Source organism: Acanthochromis polyacanthus, chromosome 8, assembly GCF_021347895.1.
Source record: "Acanthochromis polyacanthus isolate Apoly-LR-REF ecotype Palm Island chromosome 8, KAUST_Apoly_ChrSc, whole genome shotgun sequence".
NCBI classification, from domain to species: domain Eukaryota; kingdom Metazoa; phylum Chordata; class Actinopteri; family Pomacentridae; genus Acanthochromis; species Acanthochromis polyacanthus.
Window position 1 is genome coordinate 34,362,373 of NC_067120.1, and position 21,970 is coordinate 34,384,342.

At 40.0% G+C, this 21,970-nt stretch overlaps 3 protein-coding genes and 1 long non-coding RNA gene across 6 annotated transcripts in view; 2 read left to right on the top strand and 2 right to left on the bottom strand.

The window, feature by feature from the left end:
- The window catches only part of edc4 (enhancer of mRNA decapping 4), a 55,487-nt gene extending 54,204 nt beyond the window's left edge, over positions 1-1,283 (bottom strand). For both annotated transcript variants that reach the window (XM_051951448.1, XM_051951447.1), the window contains exon 1: positions 1,066-1,283. In XM_051951448.1, the coding sequence (XP_051807408.1) occupies positions 1,066-1,153 (88 nt within the window). In that variant the 5' untranslated portion in view covers positions 1,154-1,283. The remainder of the gene's footprint in view (positions 1-1,065) is intronic.
- A 31-nt stretch (positions 1,284-1,314) lies between these two features.
- On the top strand, positions 1,315-8,342 carry LOC127534970 (uncharacterized). Its single transcript, XR_007943609.1, has 2 exons — positions 1,315-1,393; positions 8,204-8,342. It is a non-coding gene; the product is annotated as an uncharacterized LOC127534970 (long non-coding RNA).
- LOC110958160 (AF4/FMR2 family member 4-like) lies at positions 1,354-3,861 on the top strand. The gene is made up of 4 exons (XM_051951453.1): positions 1,354-2,019; positions 2,136-2,267; positions 2,380-2,490; positions 2,599-3,861. The coding sequence occupies exons 1-4, from the start codon at positions 1,923-1,925 to the stop codon at positions 3,705-3,707; spliced, it is 1,449 nt and encodes a 482-aa protein (XP_051807413.1). The 5' UTR covers positions 1,354-1,922; the 3' UTR covers positions 3,708-3,861.
- Positions 8,343-10,878: 2,536 nt separating the features above from the next.
- Positions 10,879-21,855, bottom strand: nutf2 (nuclear transport factor 2). 2 transcript variants are annotated; one of them, XM_022204538.2, is made up of 5 exons: positions 21,729-21,855; positions 18,024-18,144; positions 14,665-14,736; positions 14,193-14,291; positions 10,879-11,791 (listed from the first exon to the last, which is right to left on the bottom strand). In XM_022204538.2, exons 2-5 carry the CDS (start codon positions 18,120-18,122, stop codon positions 11,678-11,680), a joined length of 384 nt encoding a protein of 127 aa, XP_022060230.1. In that variant the 5' UTR covers positions 18,123-18,144; positions 21,729-21,855; the 3' UTR covers positions 10,879-11,677. The 2 variants fall into 2 exon arrangements, with proteins under 2 accessions (XP_022060230.1, XP_022060231.1); XM_022204539.2 differs by lacking the exon at positions 21,729-21,855 and adding an exon at positions 21,365-21,691.
- Positions 21,856-21,970: the final 115 nt, after the last annotated feature.

The window sequence follows — 21,970 nt, forward strand, 5'->3', positions numbered from 1 at the left end:
GGCTCAACAACGAATTGGTTTCAAACCTAATAACAAAGGCAAAACACATTATGCAGATGTGTGATCCTGGCTTCATTTATTATTATTATTATCACTTTACTTAACTTGATTGCAGAACTTCTAATACTTAGATGGTACTCCTGAGCCACAGCTACTTTTTCAGTATCAGAGACTTTTCACAAAAAGGTTCTATTACTTTCTTAATGGAATGGCTTTATTTTTGATTACTGTTACTGTATTTATTAATTGATATATGCTTGCAGCAATACAAATCTGCAAGTTGTCATACTTTCAATAGAATGCAGGGCAGCTAATATTTTCAGGGTTTGTCTTGAGGTAACAATCCAACACGTTTCAAATCTACTACACAATAAATATTAAAATTATACACTGCAGCATATGTTGTCCAAGGTGCTGCTTGATATATTTTCAAAAATCGTTCAGCTTTGGTCAAACAAAGGACCACTAGTGTCTTGAAATACTCCAACAACAGCGACCTTCTACGCAGTTTATGGAGGCTCAAGCTAATTATTGATGCCAGCAGAACAAATCTCGGCAAGTCGGGGTAAAACCCCACCAAAATGCGCTGCTTTAAATGGAAAGAGCAAGTATAACAGAGAGAATTTCAAATAAACGAACCATTTCCTTATTTTTCGTGGCATGGAAGCAGAGAAGACAGTTTTACTGCCCCAGAAAATAGACTGAAACACAAGCTAACTCGTAACCTTGCTAACACTGGGGACTTTCCGACGCGGTTAGCGCCCAAACACCACTACAAGCCTGGATAAATACGTTTCCCGGCGAATATTGGCGTGGAAATGTGTGTGAAAATGCATGTATGTTCAAATTGTGCCTCAGCAGAAAAGCGGTATGTCTTTGGCAAACAGGTAGTGAAACTGCCGCTGGGCTAACTTCGCTCCGATGCAGTTAGCATCCCGCAGCAGCGCGCTAAACCCACTCACGTTAGCAGAGCATTTCTTTAGCCGCCTAGCTCGCTAGTTAGCATTCTGTTAGCCTCCGCGGCCTAAAGTAGCGCAGCCGCTTTTCACTCCCGGCCTGGCTTACCGGCGCTGTTCCCGGGACGGTCGAGCTTGAGGATGTCCCTAAGATGCTGGGTTGCACCCTCGATGTCTATGTTGGAGTTGGACGCCATGGGTGAGGGAAAGGGGGACGCTGGGTTGATTTAGGGGGAGAGAACGATTTCTTGTTTGATGCGATGCTGTCACAGTTCACCCAGAGCAACCGTCTAAACTTCCGCTTTGTCCGCGGCCTGGATTCCGACTTCTCACCGTGTCCGCTCATTGGTTCCTACCCCAAAATATCACCGGGTTCATTCATACTGTACACAGAGAGGCATCTTACTGCCATCCACAGTCAGAAACCAAGGCTGCAGGTGAAAACTACCATTCTATCAATTAATCTATAGACTATTTTATTGTATTGTAATTGAGTACCGCACTTAATCCTGTGCAATAACGACTGACCATGTTTTTCGCCTACCTTTGCTAATGTATGTAACTGTTTTTATGTCGTATAGTGTTTTTGTATGTACACCATGCCTGTAGCCAGTAGCACTGCTATCTAAAGGCCCGGTCACACCGCCCGAACTTTGCTGGAGCGTTCCTTGAACGGTAGGGAGGGGGGGCCGAATTTCGACAACGCTTGTCACCGCGCACAAAATGGGAAAAAAAATCGAAAACACGGGTGTTGCCTTAGCGGTGCACCGCTGAAGCCGGTGTTGCTTTAGCGTTGGTTTAGCGGTAGCGAGCGTTGGTATAGCGGCGTTCTGCGCATGCGGGCGTTGGCTCGGCGGGGTTATAAAGTTGGTTTAGCGGCATACCGCTTGTGACTAGGAGCTGAACGGATCGTTTTGATACAAGTTCTGATAGATTTTTGATAGAAGTTGATAGTTGAAGTTCATCATGCCACGTGGACAAAAGAAGAGGAAGGCTGGAGAAGGAAAGGCAGCAGCCTCCAAGAAGATCATTACTGAGCAGGCAGCTGAAGCAATGGAGTCAGGTAAACAGATGTGGCCCACTGATTGTGTCAAGAAATATTTACCAACTGTGAAAAAATACTGTTATGTATTTTACTTCAACCTTTTTCATTTATTATTTCATTGTTATATTTTGCAGAGACCAGTCAGGCCACAACTGCAGCCACTGCTAGCACAGCCACTGCTAACACAGCCACTGCTAACACAGCCACAGCTACTGCTAGCACAGCCACTGCTAACACAGCCCAGGCAGGGGCAGCTGCTGATGAAGGTAATCACAAATGAAAATGTATGAAATTTATTATTAATAATAATAATAATAACCATAATCTTTCTTTCATGTTGACATTGCTAATTTATTATTCATTTGTTATATTTTGCAGACTCTGATGACCAGCCCGAGGAGGCCCTGACACAGGACCAGCCTGACGATGAGGAGCTACCCCCTGGTGATGACCAGCCTGAGGAGGGCCGTGCTGCTGCTGGTGCTGAAGGTAATTATAATGTGATGAATGCAATGAAAAATCAATACAAATTGATCTAAATAATATATGTTTCATTTATACATTTATGATTTTTTATTCAATTGTTATATTTTTTAGACTCTGACTCTCAGCCCCCACACTTGGAGAGGGATGATGAACAGCGTCAGCCTCAGAAGAAGTCTCGCCGCAAGGCCCTACTGCTCGACGATGACACTCAGGAGCAACTCATCGAGTGGGTCCGGGAGCACGAACTTTTGTGGAGGAAGGGGGCCACCGACTACAAGGATACAAAGAAGAAGACGGAGCTTTGGGCCAGGAAGGCAAGAGAGCTGGACATTGAGGGGGGAGCTGAAGCTCTCAGGACATGGTGGAAGTCAGTCCGGGACCTCTACGCGAAGCTGCTCTCCAAGAAGTCTGGCCAGGCTGCAGCGAACTTGACGGACAGAGAACTGTTCATCCAGAGGACCTGTGCCTTCCTGCACAAGGAGGTGAAGCCCAGGAAAGGTCAGCCACTTAGAAGCATACCCCTCACACAGGAACCTGTAGCCAGCCAGACTTCTGATTTTAGCAGCCAGCCTCCAGCAGCTCAGTCCTCGGCGTCAGCCAGCACCTCTCGCCAGCCTTCCCACGACGTCAAGGAACAGGAAGAGGACTCCCTCTCGCTCATTGAAACTCAAGCGGCAGTCACGAGGTCCCAGGGCACCCCCCCACCAGCTCCCTCCTCCACCACCACCAGACCACGCCGTGCCGCCACCAGAGCCGAGCCTGAAGCCTCCCCTGCGATACTGGAGATGAGGGATTGTATGAAGGCCACCAACGCCCTCATGGAGAGACTGGTCCAAGCCCAGGAGATCAGCCATGCAAGGCAGCCCTTCATCACGTACATGTCCCAGTCTCTCCAACGACTACCTGAGGCCCAGTACCAGCTCGCAGTGGAGAGGATGATGGCCATCCTCCACGAGATGCAGCGACCCATCCCCCACCCCCTTCCTCCACCTTCTACCAACAGCAGCAGCAGCACTACTTCCAGCCCCTGCCTCAGCATCACAACTTCCAGCAGCAGCCTCTCGACTTCCAGCAACAGTCTCAGCCTCAGCATCAGCCTCAGCACTTCCGGCAATTGCAGACACACAGAGTCAGCCAGCCATCCTCCCCCCCCAGGAGCTCCAACGAAGGACTCACCTTGTCAGGCATGCCGAACTTATGACATTAAGAATGAATCATAGCACAAGTTTCTTTAATAATCTCTCATAACATTTCAAACAAACATAGCATAATTTATTCAATGCATTTCCAATACTGGGGCCCCATTAACGTTCAAGTTTCTTTAACAATGTCAAATAACATTTACAACAAAGTAATAAACATGAGTATATATAATATGTACAATGCACAAGTGTCTCCTCAGTGTTCTGCACAGTGTTCAGTTGATAGCCACCATTCTCTCCTGCCAGTGCACTGATCCTGTTGGGGAGTTGCACCAATGCTTGAGTAGGTTTCGCTGCCTCTTCCCATCACGTGAGGCTGTGTTGGGGCCTTGCACAACGATAGTGTCCTCCAAGTTCCGTCCTTCTCTCCAAGCCCCAGGCTGCAGGTTCCCATCTGGTAGTACACGGTCCACAAATCTGTTCTGGAGCACTGGGTAGCGGGTGCGCATCAGGTTGTGGAGGATGCAGCAAGCTTCCACGATGATTCTGACAGTTTCATGGTGATGTTGCATGGTGGTGAGCAGGATCTGGAACCTGTTAGCCAGGATGCCGAAGGCGTTCTCCACGACCCGTCTTGCCCTGGACAGCCGGTAGTTGAAGATGCGCTCTTCATGGGTGAGGTTTCTGGTGTTGTACGGCTTCATGAGGTAGGTCCGCAGTGAGAAGGCGTCATCCCCGATGATGAAGTAAGGCACATCCTGATTGTCATTGGGTAGGGGGTCTGGCTGAGGAAAGGCATGGATCCTGTTCTGGTCCAGCCCACGATGGAGATCACTTTCGTTGTAGATCTGAGTGTCTGAGGATGAGCAGTTGCCTGAGACGTCAATGTAGGTGAACTTGTAGTCAGCATCCACCATGGCAAACAGGATCACGCTGTAAAAGCCCTTGTAGTTGTAGAATTCTGAGCCAGAGTTAAGAGGAGCTTTACAAGCCACGTGCTTGCCATCAATGGCACCAACTGTGTGGGGAAAGTTCCATCTCTGGTACCATTGGTCAGCCAGGTCTCTCCATCCTTGTTCAGTTGTTGGGCAAAACAAGAGTTCATCTGTGTACTCCTCAATGATGGCCTCTACCACTTCTCTGACTACCAAACTGATGGTGTTGTGGGGAACCCTCCAGGCATACTGCATGTTTCTGTAGGTGTTACCAGAGGCCAGGTGCCGCAGGGTGATTGCCACTTTGAGACCAGGTCCCAGGCTTGCACGGTAGTTGGTGTCTTGCTTGGTCAATCTGGGGGCCAGCCTCTGTACAAGTTCATCAAACATGGCTGGTGGCATCCTCATGAAGTGCTGGAAGGCTCGTGGATCCTCATTCCTCAGCTCCACCATCAGCTTGTCATACAGTCCATGTTCAGGCCTCCTCAGTATCCACTGTCTGACCCACACAACTCTGTCTCTCCTTCTTCTCTCTCTTCTCCTTCTGTCAACAGCTTGTTGCAATCTGAGGAGGTTCTGATTCTGCTGCTGGACTAGTGCACCAATCATAGCAAGTCTCTCAGCATCCATGGTGATACAGTTTTACTGTAACTTTGAGCAAATTCGAAATAGATGAGGTCTGAACTCAACGGCAGCTCGATTCCAAATGAGCTCCTGGTCCATTTCTCCCTGTATTTATAGCCAAATTCTGGTCCCGCTCCGACATCTCTATACCAACGCCCTACCAAAGTTCATTGCCGCCATGGATCGCTGCTTCAACGCCCGACACCGTTCCAGCAACCCCGTGTCTGCTCGTAAAACACTTACAACCGCTCCACCGAAGTTTGTGCAACGTTTAATCGCCGCCCGGGCAATGCTGGCGAAGCAGCGGTGGTCCAGCGTTCAAGATTTCTGCGTTGGCCTAGCGGACCCAAGCGTCCACGAACTTGTGTCTAGCGGTGCCAAACTTTGACTGGGCGTTGGTGGAGCGGGGGTGAACTTTGCCGGGGTGGAAAATTGCCCCCTCCTCACCGCTCGCAATATTTTGTGCAGCTCAAAACTTTTGGAGCGGTAGGAGGGCCGCCGAGCGTATATGGCATTGCTTTAACGGGGGCCAGCTTCTGTTAAATGGTGGTGAATGGTTACGAACGGTGATGAATTTTTTCACCGCTCCAGGAACGCTCCAGCAAAGTTCGGGCGGTTTACCGGCTTAAGACAAATTTCCTGGAAGGGTGGAAGGGACAATAAAGTCTATCTATCTATCTATCTATCTATCTATTTTACAGTTCAGAGCTGAAGTGTAAACGATTAATTTTTCAAATTACGAGATAGAAACAAACATTAAAGTGGAAACCTGTAGGTTTAAACAGGCTATCCAATCAGCACAGCTCCCAATAATCTGCACATGGAAAAGTTATAGAAATTTCACTCTAGCGCAAAGTCAACACATTCAACCTTCACATTATGGTTATTTCGTACATGGTGTACATCTCTTTCCTAGTAGACTCTAGTGCAATATATCTGTTTACTTCAGTTAATTTTCTGTTAATCTTTCTAGTTTTTAGTATTGGTGTACAGTTTACATCTAGTAGGTACCTTTTTTTATTTTGTAATCTATTTTTATTCTTATTTTTTCTAGACACTTCACACAAACACTTGAAGAAATTTACATTTTGTACTTTGCATTTGTATTTTGTATTCTTGTCATTTCTATTTCACTACTAACCTCTGCATAATTGTGTATATTCCACTAACCTTTGGTCATTTGTTTGTTGTACTCTGGAATGAATAAATTAGATCTTATCTTTAAAAAATCAGTGCAATATCAGCTTGTCTAAACATACAAGAATCTGTGCAAAATCTGTATTTTTCTACTTAAACACAAACCTGAGCAAAAAAAGGCTAAAAATCTGGGCAATATTAAATGGTTGTATTTATATAGCGCTTTTATCCAAAGCACTTTACATGATACGTCACATTCACCCATTCACACACACATTCACACACTGATGGCGGGAGCTGCCATGCAAGTCGCTAACCACGACCCATCAGGAGTAATTAGGGGTTAGGTGTCTTGCTCAGGGACACCTCGACATGAGCATGACGGGCCGGGGGATCGACTCGCAACCGGCCACTCTACCCACTGATCTATGCCGCCCCTGAAGCTGACGAACATCACAATATAACACTAACTATGGATTGTTATTCATGTTCTGTTGAACCAACATGGGAAGCAGTGAGTGACCATGAATTTATTCAGAATTATGTTACCTGTGAGTAAAGCAGTGTTTCCGCCCGGTTTCGAACTAGGTACCTTGGCGAGGACCGTAAAGCTTAACTTCCTTAACTTTTCCCATTCATTCCCTATGGTAGTTCCTGACAGTACGGATGTAGTATATTTCTGGCCACTATGGAGATTTGGGGGGCGCTGTTTCACCCTTTTGGTAGCGCTTGAAAGCCCCCGCTTGTACTACATGCTTTTAACATAAACTTTAGCTTAATCATGTAATCTGTTGATCTTAACTCTGAGTCTGACTGGAATTGATGTCGGCGATCTACATGACTTTAAGCTACTGTTATTGTGTCGGGTTTTTGGGTGTATTTTGTAAGATTTGTAACAGTTTTTAAAAGAGAAATGTGACTTTTACTAGGGGGATATTGTACTCAATGACATTTGCCATCTTAAAAATGTGAAAAAATAATAGCTTAACTGAGCAATGTTTTCCATTAACTAGTGTTACCAAATTACCAAATGAGTTAAGCGTTAATATTAGATTTATATTTGAGAGACTCAATGCTGAAACAATACTTGATATGAAACAACACAGGTTGATACTCAATATCTGATTAATCTTCAGAAATGTTCTCAATTTTTGTGTCATTTACAGTAAATTAAACACATTGAGTGTAACAAAATACATTTACAGTTTTACTGAGGCAGTATCTATGAGGGCATTATTTTTTGTATGTGCATATGCAATATTATGTCTTCAAATGGAATATTTTAAATAATGCGATTAAATTTACTGTAACAGGACAAACTGCTACCCTGTGGTATTTTTTGGGCCAGATATTATTATTATTATTGTTATTATTTTTACCATATAATACTTCATTTTGAATTAAATGTATTTAAGTATTTACATTAAACTATTTAAAACACAGAAAAGTTTAAATATTCTCAGTACTGTAGGGAAACTTTTATAAAGAAAGCCTTACCATTACCTGTGTGGCTTTATGTAGAGCCAAGTTTTCTTTTTACACAGAATCAAAGCATAACAATAACCATACTTTTACATAACCACAATATTTTTTGTACTCTTTCCACCCCTGGTATTATTGATTTTGGGCCAGCAAAAATATTTTCCTGTTTCTAAGAGTGTAAACAAACTTTGCAATCCAGACATGTTAATTTTGATATACTCTTATAGAATTAATGTCATATTTGTATTGTGTTTTAGTTGTATGTTATGCTTTCTAACTGTATACCCCTGCATATAATAATCAGGCCTTGGCAAAAATACTCTGCCATTTTCCGAATTTGTCCCAATTTACTTGTTTATAACTTTACTGCATGCTTGTGCTTTACTGTGTACATAGGAAAATGAAGAAAAGGATCATCATTTTTTCCTGGAAAGATGCCTGTGTCCTTCAGGAGGGGACCCACACAGCAAATTATCACACAGCAGAATGTTATTTTAAATGAGAACAATTTAATAAACAGAATACTTGGAAATCATGTTAAATGTCAGCAACAGTGGTGGGAAGGCAGCACAGCAGATGGTAATAATGACTGTCATTCTTCAGCTCAGTGTCTTTTTTTAAGCATGTCTGAACAGCCTTGGTTGTCCTTTACTTTCATCCTCAGGAAGAGTCAGGCCACCAGTTGACTTGAAACAATTCACAGATCTCTGCTCAACATGTGGAAAACCTACAACGACAGATAATATTCCACAATAATATTTTACAGTATATTGCAATCGTAAAATTACACCACAATGTACAAAATGCATAATTACATATGTTTTCATTGTATTCTTAAAAGTGAGCAGGATTATAAAAACACATTATATTTCATCTCTGTACTGTAATTAAGTAGCATTTTGTGTAGTTATGAGTATTTTTGTAAAATCAGTACCTTTGCTTAGATTTCAGTCATTTCTGTGGGAAACATAAAACTTTACAATTTTTAACAGAGTCTGAGCGCTGTTTAAATGATAAATCATGTTATTGATCAATAAACTTATTAAAAATTATACACAAATAGTGGAATGGCTAAGACTCAACAGTGGTGTGACTTAGTAAATAAACAACAGAATGTTGCAAAAGAATTTGATCACATATTCAATTTGACTGTTTATTTACAAAAGCCCCCTAATTTACAAATGCAAAGCAATGATGGCACATTTTGTGCACTGTTTTAAGCGTGAATTAACCTGTATTCTGTTCTTTAAACCTTATTCATATCATGATTATTGAATTATACGGTAACAGAATTACTTGGCAGTAGTTCTAACATAATTTAAGCACAATATATACCTTCATATGCCTTATTTATTTTGAGATGCAAATATTTTTGCATGACTTTGTGCAGTTACAGATTAATAGAGCTTAAATGGTTTTACTCAAATCAATTCAGCAATTGTACACACAGTAATTACCGTAAATGTTGAACACAAACATTGATCATGATGTGATTTGAACTGGTTTCGATCCCACGTCTGGCAGACGGCATCCAACTCTCTAAATTCTCTGCTACGGGTATCCACGGCTGGCCCCTCGGTGTGAGGCGAACGTGATAACCACTACACTATGGAAACCAGTATTACCAGTACCATAGCATTAATGTGCTATCAATATTTTTGCTCATGAACAAATCTGCAAAATGCTGTTATTCTCACATCCAGAGGAATTTGGGCAATCTGAATATCTCTGAAGCTTTTGAATTTCCCTCAGGATTAATAAAGTATCTGGCTATCTACGGAATAACTCGGACTTATATTTTTTTTTTATAATTTTTAAAATATTTCCTAAATGTTTGCCCTTTGCTGCTGGAACAAGGTTAATTTTCTCACTGTTGGATTAACAAAAGATATCCTATTGTATAAATGTTTTTAAAACTAAATATATACATTTTTCTACACATACCAGAATTGACGCAAAATAATATTTTGTTCTACTTATGGAAGAATTGTGCAATGTCGATTAAATCTGTGCAATATCACTATTTCTTGCATTTGTACTTATGGAAGAATCTGTGCAAGACCATTGATATGTACAATATTGTAGTTTCTACATCCAGAGAATTTTTCTTTGTGTAATATCTGAGTATCCACACTTCCACATCAGCACCTACAACACATTACAATATCCCCACTGTGGGATTAGTAAAGGCCTTTTGTCTCTTATCTGAAACTCCGTCATGAGAAGGTAAATAAAAATGACGTTTTATTGTTTAAAGCAATTGTGCAGCTCCAACAGAAATCCAAGTTTCTTTTTTAATTTCTCAGTAATTTTATTGGTGGTCTCCTATGACGTCCAAGCATTCTGGCATCCACAAATATGCAACTTTAAAGTCTTTTATTTTTCCCATTTTAATAATAAAAAAAAAAAATCCTCTAAATCTTATTGGACCAAATTCTTTTAAGACAAGTGTCAGCTCAATGCTGAATCAGAGACCTGTGTATCACCCAAACAGATAAATTTATCCAAAAAAATTGGAGGAATTTTCATCAGTTGGATGGAAAAACTCCATTTAATCATTCTACAATGATTAGCGTGATGTCACAGAGGAGTCTTTCTGCTTCTACAATAAAATATAAATTTTTAAAAATGTAAGAAACTGAAAGGATAAGTTTAGAGGTAACACTAGAAAAGGCATCCAAAATTGTTTTTTGCTTTGGATAGCAATAAGATCAAATGACTGATATTTTCAGCAACCAAATCTTCATTGTTAATGTTTCTCTGTCTTGATAAACTACATTAAAAATAACTAAATTCTGTGTGTCCAAGAAGCTCAGAATCAGAGCAAATGATCAGATTTCTCTTGTCGATTTGCCACTGAAAATGAAAGCTGCGAAAGTCCTTTTTAATCAAGCAGCAAAGAGTCATGATGTTCTTGAACTAATTTGCCTCACCTTCTTCACGTATAGTTTGCTAATTTTCTGCAGCCCTACAGAAAAGTCAACCAGCGATCGGATGAAATCTGAGTTAATAAATTAAAGAAAAATTGGGAAGCCATTAGCCAGAAAGTGATATGGAGAGACAAGACACCGTTAAGAAAAAAGTCCAGGTTTTATTGTGTATCGTGGCTGTAGTCCATGTTAACTGCCAGACATGTGTGAAAGAGACAGAGAGAGAGGGAAAAATGTAGGATCAGAGCAGAAAGATTCTTTGGTTTGCAAGAGCAAAACCTGGCATGAGAGAACATGAATCATGGCGAGAGTTAACAACTGTGTGAAGGAAGGTAGAACTCAGTTTTAACACACTAAGGCAGGCTAAAGTAAACACACGAGTGGAATCTAAAAACAAATTACAAAACACAACGAGCCAGAGCTGAAGAATCTGACTGTGAACCTGAACATGGATCTACGAACCAGTCAACAGCAGTGCGAACAGGACCGAGTTGACAGCAGTGGAGTCGACAGAAGAGCAGAACGGGTTAGATCGGAGTCAAGACGAGTGGAGAGCGGAGCTAATGGAGTTAATGGCGTCGGTCGGCTATTTGTCCTTCTGGTGGCTTGAGTGTAGATATTGAAATGAGGGGCTCCCAGCGTCATGCAGATCAGCAGAGCGGGCAGACAGGGGCGTCTGATTGGTCGGCCGGCTCTCAGCAAAGAAACACGTCGCAGTTCTACTGGCTGGGCTGGTCTGAAACCCACCTGGAGGAGGTTCAATGATTGACATCTAGAATCCGGTGTTTGTCAAACAGGCAGGAGGGAGGGACGAGTGCTCTCTCTCTCTCTCTCCCCCTCTCTCTCTCTCTCCTCTCCATCCTCCCTCCCCTCCCTCCAGACTTCATCGCACAGTGCCCTTCACTATGGCCGCCCCTGCCCGCCACAGCACAGAAGCAGCTTAACCAAAGTTGTGGATGGCCAGCCTGAACATGTCATTGGTGCACACCCACGCATCGTTAATGTTCTTCAGGATGAAACTCTGGTGGAAACCCATGATGGGGTCTTCATCTGCCTGCAGACACAAACAGAGGAGGATCAGCACAAAGATTTATTACATCACCAACAGGTTTGAAAATCAGGGTTTCTGCAGAAATCAGACAGTCAAATGTAATGCTTTTTAATGCTATACTGTAAAACATTTAATGCCACAAATTACATGGGTTTGTTTTTTTGTAAAAGAGGATTTTCATATGAAAACTGTCCCTACATTTGACTACCCACAGGCTGCAGTCATTCTCTGAATTCCACGGTTTCGAGTCATTTTTGCTGGAATTTACATTTCCCAGCTCTCCTCCACCTGGTCCAGCCTGCCGGTACCAGACTGGCCGGAGGAATTATCGCAGTGGTTCAGCATGTTTACACAGATAGACACATCTGATGAATCAGTTTACAACACTGGGTTACAAAAATCTTTTTTTGCAAGTTGTCTAGGTTTTTCCAACTGAATTAGGACTATTCTGCACCGTTAAATCCAAAAATGACACCTGTTGTGCTCAATCAGGTCAGGCTTTTTTGCTAATTTGAAAAATTTGATCTTTTCACAAAATTAATTACATTTTTGTGACTTTATCAGCTGATTTTTTTTATACAGTTCTCACCCAAAATAGGTTTTACGAGAAAATAAATCATTTTGTAACAGGATGTATTTATTAAGTGTTACAAACTTTAATTTCTGTAAATTGAATAACAGACATTGATAAAAAGTACCCCCCCCCCACCCCCCTTTTCCACTCGGGCAGACCCCCCCCCACAGTTTAAAAAAAATCCTGGAGGAAACCCTGTGACTAAATGTTGTGTTCCTTTGTAGACACTCTGATCTGGAAGTTGTAATGTGGAAATGATGAACTGAGGCTGAATGTTGTTGAAAATTCATTTGTTCTTCTTAAATTTCAGTTTGTTCATGAGCTTTTGTAAAAAGATAATTCCTTAAACGTGAACATTTTCAGAATGAACATTTTTGCACGAAAACAAAGGAAAAATGTGGAATTATGGTTATTTATAGATTACCATGTTATTATTCTTCTGGTCACTTGAGATCAATTTGGGCTGAATGTGGCTCCTGAACTAAGAGGAGTTTGACACTCCTGCTCTACAGGCACTCCGTATCACAAACACTGACAGAAACAGTCCTGGAATCAGCTCTGGAGCTTTTCTATTTCCACTGGGGTGTAGAAATCAATAGTTTCAACCACGGCATTAATCTAAGTGCACCAAAGCAACAACAAATAGTAAATAGTAGACAAAACTCCAGCTGTTTCAACACAAACGGAATATTCAAATTGTGGTTTGTTATGTTGAATTTTATGTTAGAGAGGAGAAGACGGCTAGTCTACAAGGACATCAAGAGGGCAGAAAATGTTTCCTTTTCCTGTGATTGAAGGCCACTCAGAAGTAGTTTTGACCCCAGACAGTGGAGTTAAAATCACAGAGGTTCTACAGAGGAAGCAAGAACAAATGCCTACAGCTGAAAACTGCTCATGGAGTTAAACGGAGAGAGAAGACACTGTGACAGTCCAAATCCAGAGAAAAACTCTGAAAAGTTCTCCAAGATGCTGAACAATCTGTACCTCATGGTCGCTGGAAGTTCACTGTTTATTTGAGGTTTTTCTCTGGAAAAAGTAGCATTCATCTTGAACGTATCTTCTCCTCACTTTGCATCTACAACTTCTGCACACCGATGTACATCCACAGGACTATTTCCTCATCACAGTCACATGTTTCCAGACCATGTACAGGGTGACCCAAAAGTTTGGAAACAAAGTTTAACTGCAGTGTCTGTTTCAGTTGGGGGTGCATGAATTCACTCTTATTTTACCCATTTTTTTAATAGCATTACAAAATAACTTAAAAGCATAGTATTTGCTGAGTCCAATAACTGGGAAGAAAATGAATAGAACCATAAGGTCCAGGTATGCTGGAGCAGAACTTCAAAATGCAGGCCATCAGTGTCAGATTTCAAAACTCTAGATGGTAAAGTATCTGACAGTTTTAACTTTTTAAACATCCAAAAGTACTATGAGGCAACATTTATTGGCCAGTTTGAGGAACCTTCATAAACATGAATGAAGATACATTCCAGAAGATACCAGTGTAACCAGGTGGTGGAAACGTTCACGTCTTTGTATAAGAAACAAACATGAACATGTCGAAATGTTTTACACTAATCTGTTACTCTTCTGAATATATCTGTGGTACTGATTTATTGAAATAACATTATATTATTTGGATTACAGACTTTTCATTTGTTTCCAAACTTTTGGGTCACCCTGTACATGTAGTTTGGTCATAAATCGACATAAATCAGAGGGTAGCCTGCTTCTAAAGGACAATCTCAATATCTTTATTTACTTCTGCACGCAGACAGTTGACCCTGAAGTGCTTTAAGACGTGACCAGAGAGACAGAGCTACTTACTTTGAGCTGTCCTACAACCATGCTCAAGATGCAGCTGTCTGGGGTCGGCTGGTGGTCCTGCGCTGTTATACTATGGCCTATTTTTGTGAAGGGGAGACTCTGGCACACAGACAAACACAGAGGAAAGAGATATGAGATGAGGATTAATACAAGCATATCAGACAGTGGAAGCATCTACGTAAGATTCATTTACATTATCTTAAACTATCCTGGTTAAAATTAACAGAAAAGGAGGTATAAGCCTCACTAGAAGCTGATTTCCTAAAGCTTAAATTTTACCCTCAAACTGCACTTTTCCAGTGTTGTTTTCATTCATAGATATTAATAAGCAGGTCATGGTTCAGATGATATAAATAGACATAAATGTGTGCAATTTTCTACTCTGAGTGACCTGGTTTTGTTGTTCATGAACCCACTGACACCTGTTGATTGTGACCTCAGTGTGCAGCAATAAGTCAACGGATAAACTCACAGTGAGTTTCTCGACGATTGCCCTTTTTCCCTGGAACTGCTGTCCTTCCCACGTAAGGCATGATGCATCGATCTGTGAGGAGACATTAAGAGCACAAGAGTGAGCTGCAGAGGATGCAACAGAAGAGTTATGATAATAAACTCATAGCAACATTTTGTACCGTTTAACCGGGGAGTTTATTTGATTTTTTTAAAAATCAAATCAGGAGCTTATTTTTCCCAAAAGAGTGAATGCAAACATAGCAAGAAGTAGACGCTTTTTTATACTCTTAAATCATCGACAATCAGTCAAAAATACAACTTAAAGAATCCAAAACAAAACGTCTGAAATTCTCTCCAATTTTGTTTTCTTTTTAAATCATCAATTTTGTGTGAAGAACCAACAAAAAAAACACAAATCATTTTTATGTGCTATAAACTTTCTGGCAGTTCTTAGACGGTTCAGCTGTGATTTGGAAAAATCCAATCGGTGATGAAAGTTTCCACCAAAACAACCACTGCATGTATAACTTCAATGGTGAAACTAAAAGGACAACGGCAGCTTCTTCTAGGTTTCAGCGTCGCATCCCTTTGTGTTAAGCTGCCTTTGGACAATCGTCTCTTTCCCCACAAAGCAATAACAGAATGGAATAAGTTCCCCACTGAACTAAAGACAATTACTGGCTTTAAAGACTTTTCTTTGGAGACAAAAAAAACAAACAAAAAAAAAAACAGAGGATCTGGAGAAAGCAAACCCGTCAGCACTGACAGTTCTTGAAGTGACTTTAACCCTCGTGTCGTCCCGCAGGTCAAAACTGACTCGTTTTAAAATGTGGAGAAAAAAAAATATTTTCACAGTGAAATTTCTGACGTCCACATTTTCAACATTTTTGGGAAATCTTTGAATGTTATTTGGTAGAAAAAAAGAAATGTTAAAAATGTTTAAGAACATTCACATTAAAAAAAATAATAATCGACCAAAACTCACTGGATGTTGGTTGATTTTTTGTGAATGTTCTTAAAGAAACTATTAGAAGTTTTACTGATATATAAGGAATCACATTAAATACTTTTAGGATTTTTTTGGAAGATTTTTACTCATTTTTTGAAAATACAAGAATTTCCTTGCCAAATTTGGGGATTTTTTAAAAAATAAAACTTTTAAGGGAAACTTAAGGAATAATTGGAATTTTCTTCCTGAAGGTTTTGCAAATTTTCAAAAATCTGAATTTTGGGATTTTTTTTCCCAGACAAGGAAACAATATTTTTGGTGCCCGTAAATGAGGACAACAGGAGGGTTGAGAATGTTAATGTGAGACTGAGATTCTTTTTTAAAATGTGATGTGGTACTTTTTCTTCTCTCTTGCCTCCTCCAAGGACTGCAGATGGAAACTAGCGAGTACGCTATAATCTGGTACAAAGCATGTTTACTTTGTGTTTAATGTTCTTCAGTACATGGTCCCCGTCAAAAAAAAACTAATTACAAATGAAAAATTAAACTAATAGCCATTTAATTATTTTGTATAACTGTTCATGCTGCCTATAAATTTGTCCAAAAACAGTGACACATTACAGTTTGCCAGAGAAGAAGATTGCTTGTTTTGTTTGAAGAATTGTCCAAAATGCAAAGATTCACTTTAGCCAACTAAGATTATCATATAAGAGAAGGAAAAGGAGCAATTTTCCCATGTTTGAGAAGCTGAAACCACAGAAAATGTGGTGATTTTTATTGAGAAATTACTGAAAGATGTGACTTTGCTTCTATCAATAGATCAACAGAGAAACAGTTCCACTCTAAATGTCTTCAGGAGTGCTGTGTGATGATTCGTCGTTCTCACTAAAAGCACAAATTATTGAAAAATGCTACTCAGTTCTGTTTTTAAAAATGACATGAGTCAGAGGTAATTAGTGCGAGTCACTGGATGTAGGTTGTGGCTGTTCGCCTGCCATTGGCTGCTCTTGTTAGACAGGTTTCTCTTCACGTTCCACTGTGTGTTATTTCAAACTCCATTTCACTCTGCTAAACAGCTCACAGCTAGCAACTTAGCACGCTGAATATTTCAAACAGCTCTCTCTGCTTTTAACGGTCAATTATTGATTTTAGTCACATTTTTCATCTCCCTGCATGCAAACATTCCACCAAAACAATTTCCCCCGGCGCTGTTCTGAGAGAAAACCAGGAAATGCCTTGCTTAACTCCACCCATGAGGACTGTGATTGGTTTAAAGAAATACAAATAATCCAGAGCGGGTTTTTTTTTCCCCCTATGGCAGAAAGATAGTGAGGTGCAGTCAGAACAGGCCGGTGAAACAAGAGATTAATCAATAACCTTTGTTAACATTTGAGCCTACAGTGCACGAGGAGGTCTGACATTATGTGGTTGAAAAGAGCTGCGTTGTAAAGTGACACTGCACAAAATACAGCCTCAAACTATCGACTACAGATTTCTAATTGATCATTAACAGATCTATAGCAGGGGTCTCAGACTCAGTTTAGTTCCACTTTCAGCCCAGTTTGATCCCAAGTGACCAGTAAAAGCACGACATAATAACCAATAAATACACAACTCCAAATTTTTCACTTTGTTTTAGTGCAAAAAAGCACAATTCTGATAATATTCACATTTAATGAGCTATATTTTTACAAAACATTATGAACATCCTGGAATTTCTTAAGCAAAATAAGTAAAATTTAAAACAATATTATGCCTCAGTTTATCATTTACATATTAAAACCAAGTGTCAATCAAGGAACAAAAACATTTAGTCTTCTGGAACAGAATGATGTAAGATTTTACTTTCTGGTCAGAATGATGAAAGTCAGACAAAAACAACACAAAATATTACAAAAAAAAAAAAAAAAGACAAAATGACAAAAGCAAGAAATAAAACCGACAAAAATCGAGACAAACGACACGAAACAAAACAAAAAATTAGACAAAAACAGACGACAGCAGCACAGAACATTTAGTTGCAGGTATGTGGAACTGAACAATAAAACATTTCACAACACGTCAAGATCAAGAAATTACTTTAAATCCTCTTTCATTTTCTCATCTGTGTAGTCATCCTGACACACCACACAAACGAAAGTGCCTTGTAAAGGGAGGAAATTTCTACATTAAAAATGCATAAAAGTTGTGGCAGTTCATCAACAACAGGGTTCAACCAAACCAAACTCTGTTGTACTGAAGCCGCTGACTCACAAATGTTCAGCGTCTAAATATTTTCACAGTAAGCATTCATTTTCACCTCTGTAATTTTTACACTTTGCAAAGTCATCCCTTACATTTGACACCCCGATCTATAGTGAGCTCGCTAGTGAGATGCATGAAACAAAAAGAAAACAAGCTGCACTGCTAAACAAATTTTAAAAACTCACATATATGGATCCGAGTTGTGATCTGTCAGAGTCAAACATCTGGTAGTAGTGCTGCACAAAGCTGGATCCTATCTGCTCCCACGGAGGTTGGTCCACCATCCTGATTCACCCTGCAACAACGCTGGGGAGGTGGAGGATCCGCCCCAAAAAACAACAAAACAAAAGGTGAAAAATGGAGAAAAAACAGTCGCTTCCTTTTACACTCCAACTGATGTGAGATTTTAGAGAGACGTGTTCTTGTGGTTTGTGGTCGTTGCTGTTTGTTTTTTTTAACATTCACCATCAGAGGTGCTGTTAGGCCTTGATGTCTGAAGAAAAACCCTGGATCTAAATTATTATTATTTTGTCAAAAAGTGAGAAAAAAAACTTTGCTGATTATTTAGAGTGTCATTCCAATCATGTGTCAAACCCTTCAAAAACATATTGTTGGTCAAAAAAGTTTAGATATTATTGAATTGTTTGTAAAAGTCAGATCTGTTTCCTAAAATCTAAATATTGTAACAGTCATATCAAGGGTTTTATTAGAGATTTTTAATGAAATATCCACAGCAGTGGTAAATGTATACGACAAAATATGGCAACACGTAGAAAACTTGTAAGTTGATGTAGTTAAGATAAACTATCATTAGGCTAAACTTGGAAAGAATTTTTAAGTGGTTATTGTCAGCAGATTCACCATAATTATGAGTTGTTTGTTTACTTTATTGTAACTTTTAGGGATAACTTATTCTCTCCAACTCTTCTCCTGGACTAGTTAAAGGGCCACTCAAATACATTACTATAAAATAGAAAAAAGAATTTTCAAGCAGCTCTGTAAATCATCATAAATTCAACAAATAAACCAGCAAAAAATACCTAATAATGGAAAGAAAGAACTTTATTTTGTCTAGATCACAGTGCGTCACATACATCAATCATACTGTAAAATATCTTAAAAACGGTGCAATTAGCAGGTTGTCCAAATCAAGAGTGAAAACAGACAAAACTGCTTCAATAATCCGCATCGAGGGACTAAATACAACCTATTCATGAACCAGCAGCATATCAGGGTTAAATGCAGCATCGAAATCCAGTGTATCGTCTCATGCGGTACCAGAATTAAAGCGTCAGAGGCTAAAATAAACAGTATCCACGTCACATAAGGTTAGTCCACTCCCTAATGCTGATACTTCACTACTTTCCTGACACTTTATAACCTACTAATTGCACCATTTTCAAGTTTTATTTCACAGTAAAATTAATATATAATGTGTTTTAATCTAAAACATGTCCAGATCCAGAACAAAACAACACAGCTTCAATAATCAAATCAAGGCAGTAAAAAGAACATATTAAGCCAAACTATAATGAAGCAGCATCTAAATCCAGCGTACAGACTCATGTTTGACCAAAATTAAAGTGTGAGAGGCTAAAACAAACAGCATCCATGTCACATAAGGTTAGTCTACTTACTAAAGATGATATTTCACTACTTTCCTGATGCTGACACTTTAAACACACTCAAAAATATGCATTTTAAAGACATTTTATTACTTTATTGTAAATTGCTGTTAATTAGATCGTCCATCATTGGGCTACACTTGGATTAAATTTTCTGTTTTTTCTCAGTCATCTGCCCCTGAAGGTTATTAGCATATATTTAGGGATAATTAGTATATCGAAAATAATATTACATTAATTTTTACTTTGAAATAACTTGAAAATAGTGCAATTAGCAAGTTGAAACCTAAAAGGTGTCTATATCCAGAACAAAAACAAAACGGTCTGAAGAATCAACACTAGGTGAGTTTTGCGATATATTCAATAAAAATAGCAAAACTAAGATGAAGCAGCATCTAAATCCAGTGTATAGACTCAAACAGTCCGACATGCTTTCAAAATGAAAGTGAGAGACGTTAAAATAAACAGTATCCATGTTAGATAAAGTTAGCCCCCTTAGTAAAGCTGAAATTTCCCCACTTTCCTGATGCTGACGCTTTAAAACACACTCAAAAATATACATACTTTAAATATTTTTGTGCTATTTTACTGTAGTAAACTTTAAGTGTTTATTGTTATTAGTTATGCATTTGGGGGTATTGTGTTCTGGGAATTTGTGGGACTATTTACAACATATTCAATACAAATAACTAAGCTAAATGCAGTATCTAAATACAGTGTATAGACTCATGCTGCCCTACATGCTTTCAAAATGAAAGTACGAGAAGCTATAATAAACAGTATCCATGTCAGATAAGGTTAGTTCACTCAGTAAAGTTGATATTTCGCTACTTTTTGATGCTCACACTTTAAAATACACTCAAAAATGTGTCTATTTTCAATATGTTTTGTTATTTTATTGTAAGTTGCTGTAGGAAACTCAGACTAAACTTTAAGTGTTTATTGTCATTATGAATTTGGGGTAGCATGTTCAGGAACTTAGTGGGAAAATTCAAAACATATTCAATACAAATAACAGCAAAACTGAGATAAATGCAGTATCTAAATCCAGCATATAGACACATCCTGTTCATGTGCATATTTTCAAAATGAAAGTCTAAGAGGGTAAAATAAACAGCATCCATGCCAAATAAGGTTAGTCCACTTATTATAGTTGCCATTTCACTACTTTCCTCTTGCTGACACTCTTAAAATACACTCAAAAATGTGTTTATTTTCAATATTTTGGAATTATTTTATTGTAAGTTGCTTTAGTAAACTTTAACTGGTTGTTGTTATTAGTTATGCATTAGGAGGTATTGTGTTCTGGACTTTGTGGGAATATTTCCAACATATTCAAGACAAATAACTAAGCTAAACGCAGTATCTAAATCCAGCGTATAGACTCATCCTGTTCTACAGGTTTTCAAAATGAAAATATGAGAAGCTAAAATAAACAGTATCCATGTCAGATAAGGTTAGTTCACTCAGTAAAGTTGATATTTCACTACATTCTTCATGCTGGCATGTCAAAACACACTCTGAAACATGTTATGAAGCCTCGACGCCAGCTCTCCGGGTCAGTCTCACAGTAAAAACCCTCGTCCTGACTCGGCCCGGGCGGTGTTCTGCTGAGCACGCCGTTCCTGAGCCTCCCCGCTCGAGTGACACTGACAGCACAAGTCATGTGCTCCCACATTACGATACACTGGGACGAGTCGAGCACTGCCACCCTTAGCTGTGACGCCCAAACGACACCGGGCCGAGCACCGACGGGACGCCGGCGGCTCCGTGCCCGCCAAGAAGTGCCGGGAGAGGCGGCTTAACGGGCTAGTAGCCTTATTAACAGAAAATGTAGCTAGCTAGCCAACAAGCTAGCTGCTAGCCGTCTTGTTTGCTAACAGTTCATTTACTTAGCTCACCTCCCGGAATGCTAACGTTAGACTCCCGGTAAATTATCCCTCCGGCCGCTAGCTAACCGGCTGCTGGCCTCCTGGCGGGCGGCTGTTGGCCTCTCCACCGGTTGCTAAAAATACCTCCGTCTCCTCCAAATGTTGATGCCTCCTGTGGGCCCGCGCACTCCGCTCTAGAGCTCCGGAGCAGCTATCCTACATAGGCGTGCCCGACATTAGCGCCCCCGAACCGGGCAGCGGCAGCCGATTTAACTACTTATCCGGCGCTGAGCTCGTCCGAATGCGACACTAAACTATCGCGTTTGGTTTTCGGACATGTTTCCATTCACTGTTCGGTGCAAGGGCTCCCGGAAAACTAGTAATAAAAACTTACCTCTTACTAACGCCGAGGCCGGCTGCACGATCGCACAGTGCGGTGTCTGCTCCGCGACGAGGGCACGCTCCCGATGCCGTAGCTGCCCCGCTGCATCATGGGAACTGGAGTGTTTATATAGAGGCGCCTGTCTGGCATGTTAATATTAAACCAATAAATAAATATAAATAGGCTCTAAAATTTATTGATGAGGCTAAAAAAATTTAAAAAAATAAAGGAAGAATATTTTTAAAGGTAATTTT